Source organism: Argiope bruennichi, chromosome 3 (assembly GCF_947563725.1).
Source record: "Argiope bruennichi chromosome 3, qqArgBrue1.1, whole genome shotgun sequence".
NCBI classification, from domain to species: Eukaryota; Metazoa; Arthropoda; class Arachnida; order Araneae; family Araneidae; genus Argiope; species Argiope bruennichi.
This window is the reverse complement of record NC_079153.1, coordinates 119,536,927-119,550,093: the sequence shown is the minus strand read 5'-3', so window position 1 is coordinate 119,550,093 and position 13,167 is coordinate 119,536,927. Positions and strand designations below refer to the sequence as shown.

Here is a 13,167-nt window from a genome sequence, read left to right as displayed (position 1 = left end):
AACCAGTTTTTTTATAAATAGTAATGTATATATTCTGGTAGTATGGGTTAGCTTTGTTGAAGTTTTCTATAATTCCTGGATTTTTTTTTTTCAAATGCGTAAAATGTCGAACCTCTCAGATTTTCAAAGAGGCCAAATTTTAAGAGCCCATCTAGCTGGAGCAAGTGTGACAGAAATATCCCAACTTTTAGGCGTTTCTAGAGGTACGGTGTCTAAAGTCATGACAGCATACACACAGTGCGGCAAAGCAAACTCGGAAAAGCAAAATAGTGGACCGAAATAGAAGCTCAGTGAAAGAGACCGATGGGTACTGAAGCAGATTGCAATGTTTAAAAAAGCAAACAACTGCAGCAAAAGTGACTGCAGAGCTCAATCCCCATCTGGATTCTCCAGTGACAGTGATTACAGTTAGAAGGCACCTTCATAAACAGAACATTTATGGCAGAGCAGAGATTCCTGAGCCACTTGTCACAGATGTTAATGGCAAACGTCGTCTACAGCGGTGTCACACTCACAAAACCTGGTCGATTGATAAGTGGAAGAAAGTAATAGGGTCTGGCGAATCGTGTTTCACACTTTTCCCTACAACAGGACGGGTTCACGTTTGGAGAACACCTGTACAAGCATATGGTAGGGATTGTCCCCTTTCAACTGCCAAGCATGGAAGTGGATCTGTCATGATATGGGCAGCCATCTCGTAGTTTTCTGCTGGCCTATTCGTAATCCTGAAAGGAAGGATCACTGGAAGAAATATTGAGAAATTTTAGCTGACCAGGTGTCATCCTATGATGCAAGTTTTATTTCCTGCAAGAGATCTAATTTTCCAGGAAGATAATGCACCTATTCATGTAGTGAGGCTTACCCAATTATGGTTTGATGAACACGAGGAAAAAGTAAAATATCTGCCTTGGACCGCACAGTCACCCGACCTCAATATAATTGAACGGTTATGATCTATTTTAGAGCGTTCAATACTGAATCGATATTCTCCGCCGTCATCTCTCCCAAACTTTCACAATATTTCCAGGAAGAATGGTACAATATTCCTCTAAACACTATTCAATATTTGTATGAATCGATTCCTAGGCGAATACAAGCTGTATTGCATGCCAAAGGCGGTCCTACACCATAGGAATAAAGGGTTCTTTATAAGTCTAAGATGTTTCCATTATTTTGATAACCACCTGTATACTGCGAATCAAAAGCACCTTTTTAGTTGGAAATATTTATCTATCTCTAAGGGTTTACATTTTAGCAATTTAGATCACAATTAGAATAGACTGTATAAGTGAAATTACTTAGGGAAGACAACATTTTCTTGCTGACTGGACGGTGCTGGAATGAGCGCTAACTGTTTGAGGATTTTTTTCTTAACATGAATGTCAATTTCTTCCTTTTTCCTTCCCTGTCAATGACATTGCCGAGTTCCAATCTGAGTGTTTAGTCAAATTTAACAACAGTTTTGTATATGGGAGTATGGGTTATACTATGGGAGTTTTGTCTTCTTCTTCTTTGTGTTGCAATCAGTTGAACAATTATAGTAGTATTGTGAATTTAACGTTATTCTATTCAATTAAGAAAATTATTTGTTTCACGCATTCCCCTTTGCATATCCCAAAGAAAATTCCACGTCACACGAATAACAAGTAAGGATTGAGATCGCACTTCGATAAAAAAAAAAACATTATGTTATTATCTATGATTACAATAGCTTTTTCATTTAGCTAAAAGGTATGTTCGTCTAGATAAGCTGTTATCTTGAACAATACCTTAGATCTGATTGTCACGGATTAACTAAAGAAAATTGTTGTATAAAATCTCATACACATTGTCAGAATGCTTAAGAAATTTTTTAAAAAAATTTAATTTGGAAGCCACTTTAGATGTAAATATATAATAACATTAAAATAACACAAGGACTGGAATTTTAAGAACTAACTTCGCAAGCGCTCAAATCAAAATTAATCATTAAAAAATACAATCGTAGCAATTGTAGATCGAAGCAAATAATGATCTAACAAAAAAAATGCAATGCCAAATACATATTTAAAAAAAAATGTAGAAAGAAAATAATAGAAATAACTTCCAACTATCCTGTGAAGATAGAATATAAATAATCGTGGAATAAAAATTACAGATCTCAGCTTCTTGATTTTTGCTACAATCCAGTATTAAAATATAAATAAAATTTAAAGTTTAAGACCAGATAACTAATTCTTCTTTCGGCGGAGCTTTATTCGCACGCATAGGAAAAGACCAGCCTGATTTCCTCGACGCCAAAACAAAAGTTAGAATTTCTCATTGGGGGAATATTTTAAAACGCCTCCCAGCTTTACAGATGGCATTGAAAAATTGTATACACATTGATGTCTTCCACGACATTGAAATTGGGTTACTTTACGAAAAAGTGTGGTTACTTTACTTGATGAATTCGTGGAAATCTGAAACTTTCTTGAAAGTTTTGGCTTGCGACGTCAGGCCCAACTTGGCGAGGAACTGCATGAGGAAAGGGAAGAAAGAGGCGAGGTTGTTGCTGCCGAAACTCATAATGGCGCCCTCGATTCCCCCGTCTACGATGGCTCTTCTCGGGTCTCCTCTCAGGAGGGGCTTGCCCAGGATGATGCTGGTGATGTTGTTGGAGACGCTGGTGGAGAGGATGTTGTAAACATCGTAAGGTTTGCCACCCTGTTGCTCCAGAAGTAGCACGAAATCCTCCACCTCAGTCTACAAAAAGAATCGATACATTAATGCATCACCAAAGGAAGACCAAAGAGAGTTATTTAAAAAACACAATTGAAAAAGAAAGGTGATTTTCGTTAAATTATAAATCAAAGCGTTCTATCGTCTCAGATTGATAAAATTTTAAATAAATTGTTAATTAAAACTTAATTTAATTTAATTTAGCTCTCAGTTAACATTTTAATAATAACTTAATTTAATTGTTAAATATTGCCTCATTTGGAAGGATAAGGCTTCTATGATTATTTCTTTCCTTATTTTGAAATAGTGTAAATGCATTTGGACTATCGTTTGATAGCTTGAAGAAAATTAATTAAGCACATATAAAGCACCTTAAAGTTTATTGGTACCATTATATAAAAATGTAGGTTGTTTAGTTCTTTTAAATGCTTTTCATTACAATCTTTACCTTGGAAATGAGACTCACAATGCTTTTGTTTTACTTTTACATTGCCTTTTAAAATAAAACAAATTATTTTCTTCAATAGTATTTTTTCGTTACCGTGCAATAAAAATGTAATTATTCACCTTTTGACTTTTCCATATGCTTCCACTATATGCCGGGTTTATGTTAAGCTTAGGTTAAGCATTATAAAATGTGGGAGGGGGGCGGATAAATTTGCGTTTCTTTCCTTTAACCAGTTGAACTCGAGTTTGTGACAAGTCTATTATTTTGGTATTGCAACACTGTACCAAATTTCAATTATTTCACTTGTTGCATTTGAGCCATTCTTATCCTTAGTTTGCTCAGACAACATACACCAACAATACAATTGATACAATAATTTGTCCTATTTCATCTATCCATCTCATTGTATTTTTAGCTTTATAGTTAAATTGCACTGGAGTAGGCAGCCATTTTGTCTAAATTTAGCGAATTTCATTCAAAATTCGATGGAAATATGCAATTTTTATATAGATATAATATTTTATTTTTTTCTCACAATCTCTAATAAAGCTATAAATCTTTTTTCTCTTAATAAAAATCTTAGACAGATGTCAAAATTAGAAGCCCTCAAAATTTCATTTTCAGAGTTCCGTAACATAAGCGTCTATTTTTAAAAAATGATAACAACTTTCTTAGTTTTCTTTTGCATTTTCTATCCACATTTTATAAAATAGGTTAAGTGATCAAAGTATATGATCGGATTTCCATATTTTTTCCTATTTCTTCAAAAAACTAATTGAACCGTCTTTGAATTTCTACCATGAAATAAATATATTTGAATTCCGTTTTTACTTTTGAGATTTGGTTCCTTGATGAATTTAGGGAAGACGACCAAAGGTTCATGAAAAAGAAACAAAAATTTTACTTTGCCCATTCCACAAAAATAAAAATAAAAAATGATTTGAAATTTCATCCGAAGAATGTTCCAAATCTTTCAACAATTCTTCTGTTTATAAGATTTAGAGTTCACAACCAAATTATATATAACACAAAATACATAGCAGAGCAATATGAAAGCATTGTATTAAATTTAAAGTTCTTAAGTTAAATTGTAATTTAAATTTAAAACTCTTAAGCTAAGTTATAACTTAAATTGAAAGTTTCTTAGGTTTAAAAGTTAAATTCTTAAAACTTTGAAGTGAATACGAGTATTTTTAGCGAATACATTTTAACTTTCCGTGCTTGAATTATAACATATTTTTCTTATTATAAATTCAAGGTCAAATATAGAGTGAGACTTATGTTACGTCATGTATAGGAAAGGAGCACTGAAGCACCATCTGTAAAAAAGAGAGTTGAGAATTCTACCACGTGACAAGCCACAAGCTGGCTCACGAAAGACTAATATAAAAACCTTAACCTTGCAAAAGAATTGTTTTTCACCCAAAAATGCAGTCTACATAATACGACAAAACAACTTATATGCAGACTAATACTTTTGAAATTATTACAATTATTCATACAAATATCATTTGAAAGTTATAGCTATATTTAATTATGAAAATGGTAATAAACAAATCCTAAATATAAACAGCGAGGTTAGAACCAATGTTTTTGAGCTTTTCAGCTTTTCTTATTTTCGAAGACAAATTTTCACCCTGAAAAGTTATTGAACGTACTTCTACTTTACTTTCCCAAGCAATTCTGCCTATTCCAATATCCTTTAAGGTTTTCATTGCAAATCTTCGCTGTTCGATCCATTCCGCTCCGTTGTGACCAGCGAATCCTGCAGGACAAAATTTATTTTCAAGTAATTTAGTTAGATTTATAGGAGTTGATTTATTAAGTTAGCATCTTACAGAGGATACTCATTTGTTAACTTCATTAATGTAAAGAATATAGAAAAGGAAAAGAATGATATTAAGAATGATATTACGAATGATAAATAAGAAAGCAAAGCTTGATTTCTTTTTAAATTTAGACAATATGGCAATTTCGAGCTTGAAACTAAGATAATAATCGAGTGGTTTCAAATTTTCTCGTATATTTTTTAATAAAGTTGTTATTGTCCTTCATTATCATGAAATTTTGGATCTTTGATAAGACCGCAAATGCCTGTCATGGCACTGAAGAACAATTATTAAGAAATAATAACTATTGGTGCGAAACTAGCATTTTTACTGAATCTAGAATTTTTTCTGAATTTTTAATCCGCGATTAATCATGGGCATGCAGTTAATACACAAACACCATGAAAATCGAATTCATATTATAGATTCTTATTGTTCATATTGTATATTTCATATTGTAGATCTTTTTACACATAAATCTATATTAAAATTTCTCATAGAACTTCAATTGTAATCGCAAGACCATAGTCACTATGTTCCTGAGTTATTCGTATACATAATACGAAAACACAACAAAAACGGTCAACCTGGTCAAATTTGGTTCAAAAATTGATAAGAATATATTTTTAAAGCTAAACCTGTGTACCAAATTTTATTTATATAGCTCTTTACCAAAAAAAGATAGATAAATTTTCTTTGAAGGAATATCGTTAAAAATTTGATACAAATTTATAGATGTGGTGTAAAGACTATCTACCACATTTCATCCATCTAAAACTCAAAGCATTTTTAAATTATAGTATTCTCAGAGAAACAAGTATAAGGGAAGAAAAGTGTTTTTTTTTTTTTTTTAAATTCAGGGCGGTCTGAAGCACAGTGATTCTTCGAAATCTCGAGTTTCAGATAACAATACATTTTTCTTGGTATATCAGGAAGTAAAAAAAATCAGCGTATGCAGTCTGGGACTCTTTCCTATTTCTGTTTAGGTTTAAAATTTTGTAGACATTTACAATATGATATCAAAACGTCCTGTCAATTGTGATTTTAATTAATCATGTTATATATTCATTGACAGACGAGCGTACAGACATTCTGGACTTTCCCTAATTTGGTCTAAATATTTTTACTGAAAATCAATATAGATGTGACGATTAAATAACCAAATTATTCATTCTACAGTTTTGAATGTTTGAGTTCAAATTCAGATGAATAATTTGAAAGAATCTGTGAAGCAACGGGCAATTAACTACAAGACATATCTGAGCCAAAATGGGATTCATATCTGTAATTTTAATAATTATACGACAAATCTCATCAATCTAATTCTTTTGTTATTATCAGTTTTACTCTCACAAAGATAAACAAATGTCCAGACATAGCAATGTCGAATTTAGAACTGCATATATTCATTTTTGGTGCTAATATTGTATACCAAATTTTATTTCACTTCTTTTCCCTTTTTGTACTGTGGTTTTCAGACTGACAGGCTGATGCATGAATTCCAAAATCATGACATGGTAGTCTCAGAAAGTGAGAAACATACATAGACATCGTGCGAAAAATAAAATATTTATAAATCTCAAATGTTATCCGAATACTTAATTTTGTTGGATTTCAAGAGAAGGATTGAAATAGATGCAGTGACTCTGTTTATCACACTTTTTGATATTGTTTATATGAATATTAGATGCAGAAGATGAAACTCTTTCCACAAAGCTCTTGTGCAAAATCTATTCCAGTATTTTTCTTTAAAAAAATATTTCCATCCTTATTGATTTCTTGCACGTAATATTTACAATAAATAAATAAATAAAAGTATGCCAGCATAGCATAAATGTCTGATTTCAAAGAATGACCCTTTCACTTTCAAATTCTACCGTATCCAAGTCAAAATTCCAGACTTGGATCGCAAAGAAAAAAAGTGCAAACATAAAAATTAGAATTAAAAAAGCCGGCGTCCTGGCATAGGGGTAGCGCGTCTTCCCCGTGATCTGGGCGTCCCGGGTTCGAGTCCCGGTTTGGGCATGGTTCTTCTTCTGTTGTTCTATCTGTGAGATGTGTGAATGTGCCCTCCTGTAAAAAGGGGTTGTGCAAGCGAATGAGTGATGCGTGAGTGGCAAAGTCGTACTCTTGGCCCTAGTTGGCGCTGCTATAAAAAATAAGAGACGTTCCCCCTCAAGCTTAAATCGCTGTCTTCGTAACAGTGGGCTTGTCAGTGGCAAGTGCCATAAGAAACAAACAAACAAACAAGAATTTAAAAAAAAAATGTTTCTCAATTAAAACGTAGAAGAGGCTGCAAAAATTTATAAATCAAGTTAAAGTGCCGTTGCTAAATAAAATGGAGAGATTTACTTCTTTCATCTAAATAATTATCTGAATCACAAGGGAATAATAAATGAGCTCACAAAAGAATGCTACAATTTGATAATGTCATCACACATAAGTAGAACTAAGAAAATAATCAGCAGAAATTGTTCATTGTCCCATACTTAAACTGATAATGTTAAAGCAACGCATGCATAGATAGCATTATTACTTTCGAACCACATAAAGTTTCGTTAAACAACTCTATAATATTTAAAATGGGTTTCAGTATTTAGTTAAATTTTGAGAAATAAGGATTTACGTTGAAATATAAGCTGCTCTCGAATGAATAGTAATATTTCCCATACGACTTATGAAGTGCTTAGGAATTATTAGGAACATATTTAACCCTTTCTAGGGCAGTGGGAAGTATGCCCCTCACCATATTTATCAATCTTTGTATGAAATTTTGTAGGTTGGCATAAGTTCTGGCAAATTTTTTTAGAAAGACAGAAATTTAGATGCTTCAGTTCTTTATCTCAGACAAAATGACGTGTCTTGATTTGTTATTTAATTATTAATTAACAAAATTAATTAATTAATCAAATTAAATTTATCTAATAAGCTAAATGAATCCCTTTTCTTATTATAATTTCAAGTCTAAAAATATTTTAACATAATATGTGTTAGACATTTAAAGAAAAACCATGCGAAAATTATTTTCGGATCCGAATTTTACGGTCCTTGTGTTGTTTTTCCAATCCCGTTCCATGATCTCAATGAAAGTAAACAAACCGCTTATTCGAACCTTTTTTGCGAGTTTTGTGGTTGGCAACAATCGCAATGCAAATCGAGCGACTTTTTTAATTTCGGCTCGTGTCGTAGTTTTTGGGGGAGAAGGATATGGAATATGAGATGTGTTTTAGCTCTAAGAGGGAGAGCGTCGATTGTTTGGCTATGCAACTGTATGTTGCTTAAACATTTTAACTATGCCGATTAGTTATTTTAGACGGTTCGAATCTGAGGTCTGGTAATGTTGATTTAAGTTTTTATTATTCAATTTATTATTTTGTTTGCTCCAGTTACAAACACATTGTCTTTATTCTTGATTTTTAATAAAAGTCATTTTTTTTAGAAACTGCTTTCATCTTTATGCCTTCTTGACATAAAAATTTCACTGCTTGCTTTATTAAAGTTTAGTTATAGGCCCAGAAGTTTAACAATATGACTGGAAAAAAAATGGCCTTTTAAAGGGTTAAACTATTAAAACTTTTTAAATCGACACAAATAATTTATTCTGTGAATGTATAACATTCTGTAGGGCATTGTTTACCTCTTACACAAGTGCTTATAATAATCATAAATTTTTAGTAATAATAAAAATGGATGCGTGTGTGTTGGCGCTTTACAGGCCAGGTCTCTTAATTGAGCTATCAAATTTATCGCCTATATACTTTAGAGGACGAAAATATGTACATTGTGAAGGTTTCTGAAATGTTAATTAATTTAAAATTAGATGAATTTTTGGCGTTTCTCCTCCATAACTCAATGCACAAAAATAAATTTATATGATCTTAAAATTTCTAAAAACCATCTTTCCGAAGATACCAATATTTTCCTATGTCATTTTTTTTATTTTTAGTTAATTTTTAAATATTTCCAATTTTTTAAATTATTGCCATTTTTTGCCTTGGCTTTTCGCCTCCCCCATTGCCCATGATCAAACATGAAAATTTGATACATTTTTCTATGCTGAATAATTTCAGAGCAAAGCATGCCTTTTATAAGATCTTTGAAATTTTAATTTAAAATTAAGCGATTTTTTTTGCATTTCACCGCAATAGCTATCGAAAATACCATAGAGAAAAAATGAATTTATATTAACTAAAAATTTCTAAAAATGATCTTTCCAAAGACAGCGATATTTTACTATGTATTTTTTTCTATTTTTTTAAATATTTCATATCGCTCTCATTATTGCTATTTTTTTTTTAGCCTTGGCGTTTTTTCTCCATTGCTGATGATCAAGATTTGACACATTTTTCCTCGCTGAATAAAGTTCAGGATAAAGAATGCTTTTCATAAGATTTTTGATTTTTTTTTTTTTTTTACTTTCAATAAGATTTAATCTCAAAGTCAAGTAATAGCATTTTTTAAAAGATGTCCCATTTTTAGATACTATTATTTTTTCCTGTGATACAGTTGTATGTATAAAGATATAAGCAAAAAATTAAGAGAAAGTCTAGCGCAATGAACTGAATGGTGTAAGAATTTTAAAATTATACGAGTTATTTATCTATCAAAGTTTGTACCTTGAAAACATTTTTCTGAGGAATCCTTTAAAACGAAGTTGCACAAAATATTTTATCCAAATTTTTAGAAACCATTAATTTCAGCTAAATAATTCTAACTAGCATGCGGTGGCTAGTAGTAAATATTAATAATTTAAAAATGTAATGAAACAAAAGATTTTAAATGAATTGTTTTTTTTTAACAGACAAGCACTGAACGCACAGATTTTGATGCACTGTTGCAGTCATACAAATAAGTTTTATTCAATGAAAAAAATAATGAAAATAATATAAATAATAAAAATAAAAATGAAAAAAATATTACCGAGGCCATTGGGCATAAAATCGAATATGTGCGGCGGTCTATCCAAAATGTCAGGGTTGTTAAATGCTTCCTTCACTGATTCAAAATCATTGAGAACTATGTTGACACCTCCTCCAAGATTTACACTAGAAAGACATTATTCAAATATTAAGTACAATTTTGAAGATTTTTGAAATAATCTTTTTCTCATTTCATTTCATATTTTTATCATGTGAGAACATGATGTTTTTGTTTGGGATTTTCAAAGGCTCAAAATGCGTAAGCAGATAATAAATGCATGGACCGTAAGAAGTTATCGCCCGAAAAAGCACATAGAAGAAAACCGGAATCAACCCGAAACAGCGGGGAGGGTTACAAATAGTATATATATTATAATAATAAAATAATGATGTGATTTTTTTAAATTTTTTTAGCTGTCAAAAAACGCTCTGGAGCTCGAGCAATTTTGGGATTAAAAAAAAAAGAAAAAACATCCCTTTTTTAGAAGTTGACGATTACGTAATATTATAGTCAAAGTCACGTGATCATTCTAAACACCAGTTTAAACCGGATTTTCGCAACAACAACAATAACAAAAAAAAGTCTTATTAAAAAATTTTACAGTTTGAACTATTTTAAGATGAAAAAAAACGAAAAAAACATCGTATTTCTAAATATTGAGAAATTAAGAGGATAAGGAAAATTAAGGGTTCTTTCTATTCATAAGCCAAAAAAAGAAATATTTTTGTTAAAGTAGAGGTATTTACAGTACTAAGAAAAAAAGGTTTTAAAACAAATTTATTTTAAAGTTGTGGAAAAATTATCAGAGCTTTTATTTGCACATAAAAATAAAATAAATGCAATATATTTTTCTATATTTAAAATCAAGCTTAAAATATGAAGATAAAAACAAAAGCAATAGTTAAAAAGTAAAAAAATCGTTTGGTCTTAAAATAAAATTATAATAAATAATTTTATTAAAAAATAAGAGAATATATTTTTTTTCTATGTAAAGAATTTGCAAAAGATAATATAATTTAAAGTTTGGAATACTAATAACAAAAATTATAATACAATTCGCGCATATAAATAATAACACTTATATACATAATATTTCGTTTTCATAATTTATACGTAAATTAAGCTTCACTATAAGGGAAAGGAAATTTTTTTATAAACTCTTATTTTATTCATCGCAACTATGATGCTAGACTTATGAAATAGAAATATGATGCAATCAGCTTCTTCAGATAAGATTTGCATGCTAAATTTTTTTAAAAAATTTCCCCTGTGAATGCTTTTAAGCTTTTTATATTATCTGATGTACCTACCCTTTCGCGAACCCAGTTTAAATAAGACTAAATCCATTTACAATCTATTTTAGAAAGAATAAAAAAAGGATAGCTCTAGAACATTTTTGCATCATGCATTCGATTTTTAAGTAAGAAAAGTCATAGTTCTTTTTTTTCCGTTGAGATTTTCTGTAGAAGCATTTTTGCTGAAATTTAGTAAAAGTTCGAACAATGGGCAAATGTTTTAAATATAAGAACTGTGGGAAGATAGTAAATAACAGAGGAATCAAATTATATGTTTACAGCATTTAGAATAGGATTGATTCTTGTTCGAGTAAGCACCTAAAACAGATAAAAGTATAAATTTATTAAAGCAATAAATGGAAAAATCAATTTAAACTTTGAAATGAAATACATAGTTAATATTATACGATTGATTCAAATTTTTAAAATTGTTTTTAATTTAAGAAACTATCATTTGTATGTTTTGTTTCAGAATTAAGACTGTTGATCAGTTTTATCTTTGAATAACTACATAAATTGTTTATTAATATAATCATAAATAATAGTTATTTTTTATATTGTCATTAAAATAATCATAACGGCAACAATTTCTTTTATATTATCGCCAATGTAAGAAGGGCAGTTAATATCATGGTAATACAAAACAATAGTCTTTTCTAACATTCTTATGATAAGAACTTTCCTCGATTTTTTTATGATAACAACAGAATTTCTTATATTTTCTATAAGAAGTATAATAGAAATATTAAAACATGAAATAATAAATTGATGAAACAACGGAATGATTATTGCATAAATTGGTGAATAATAGAAAAATTAATCAAAATGAAAAAAATTGCATGAGTAATAATAAAAAAAAATTAATCTCAACAATTTTGCAAAAAATTATTTGGATAATGGACCTGTCTTGAGATTTTATAATCGTAAAAGAGAACATCTAATATTGTATAAATAAATAAAATATTGGCCACTAAAATATATATTCTAGGCATCCATATTTTTACAATATGGTTAATTTTTAAAAACTTTCAATTTTTTCCATAAAATTTTAGAGGGAATTAAATGTTTTTGCCATTACTCAGAGCGATTTCGGCAGTTTTTCATGAGACAGTTTCTAAATAGAATCCCAGAATTTCGAACGAATTTCGAACGAAGGACCCACACAAATAGCTCAAAATAATCTATTTCTCAACCAATTATTGAATAAAATTAGAATAATTCTATTTCTTTTATCAAAAAGGATTTAATATATGTTAAAAGTATAGCAGTTATATCATTTAATAAATATAGTGGAACATTTCATATTTTAATAAATATAACGATAAATAATTCAGAAATTTTAAAAAGGTTTGTTTACCTGAATATATTTCCATATTTTTCAGCCAACTTTGTGAAAACTTTGTGTGGGTCCTTAGAAAGAAAAGGGATATATCCTACGAAAGGTAAGCCCCATGGTCCCGGAGGAAGCTTATACCGACGAGGACCAAACAATTTGTACAAAGATATTATCACAATTACACTGGCTAAAACTACGCCCACTATATCGACATGATCTGCAATTCTCAAGCGCCGTAGGTCATCCAAATTCATTTTAAATTTCTAATGAGTTTCAATCGTTTGTTATTTGCTTCCTCTCGTCCACTGCTTTTATATGGCTTGATCCGAAATAAAGTCTTTAAAAAATGATGAAATTTCTTTTTACGCTTACAGCACCAATTATTATCTCTATGGCTTATGATAAAATTCTTATCTCAATACTTTATTCCCTTTTTAGAATCGAGATTTAATTTGGAGTATAAGATAAAATGTGGCGTAAACTTGTTTTAGATATACCTTTTTTATTGATCCTCAAAAAGATAGATTGTAATAATTTTTCAGGATTTTCTTTCTGAAGAAAACTTCACTAGGTTGAAATTACTATCTGACCAAATATCAAATACAATGAAATAGAATTGCCAATAAGTTAAAAATCAGA

At 30.1% G+C, this 13,167-nt stretch overlaps 1 protein-coding gene across 1 annotated transcript in view; it reads right to left on the bottom strand.

The window, feature by feature from the left end:
* LOC129964121 (cytochrome P450 2J4-like) overlaps nucleotides 1–12,888 on the bottom strand; it is a 37,957-nt gene extending 25,069 nt beyond the window's left edge. Inside the window, exons 1-4 of the mRNA XM_056078811.1 lie at nucleotides 12,550–12,888; nucleotides 9,898–10,022; nucleotides 4,807–4,913; nucleotides 2,423–2,724 (exon numbers count right to left, since the gene is read on the bottom strand). Coding sequence (XP_055934786.1) covers nucleotides 2,423–2,724; nucleotides 4,807–4,913; nucleotides 9,898–10,022; nucleotides 12,550–12,782 — 767 coding nt within the window. The 5' untranslated portion in view covers nucleotides 12,783–12,888. The remainder of the gene's footprint in view (nucleotides 1–2,422; nucleotides 2,725–4,806; nucleotides 4,914–9,897; nucleotides 10,023–12,549) is intronic.
* Between the last annotated feature and the right edge of the window lie 279 nt (nucleotides 12,889–13,167).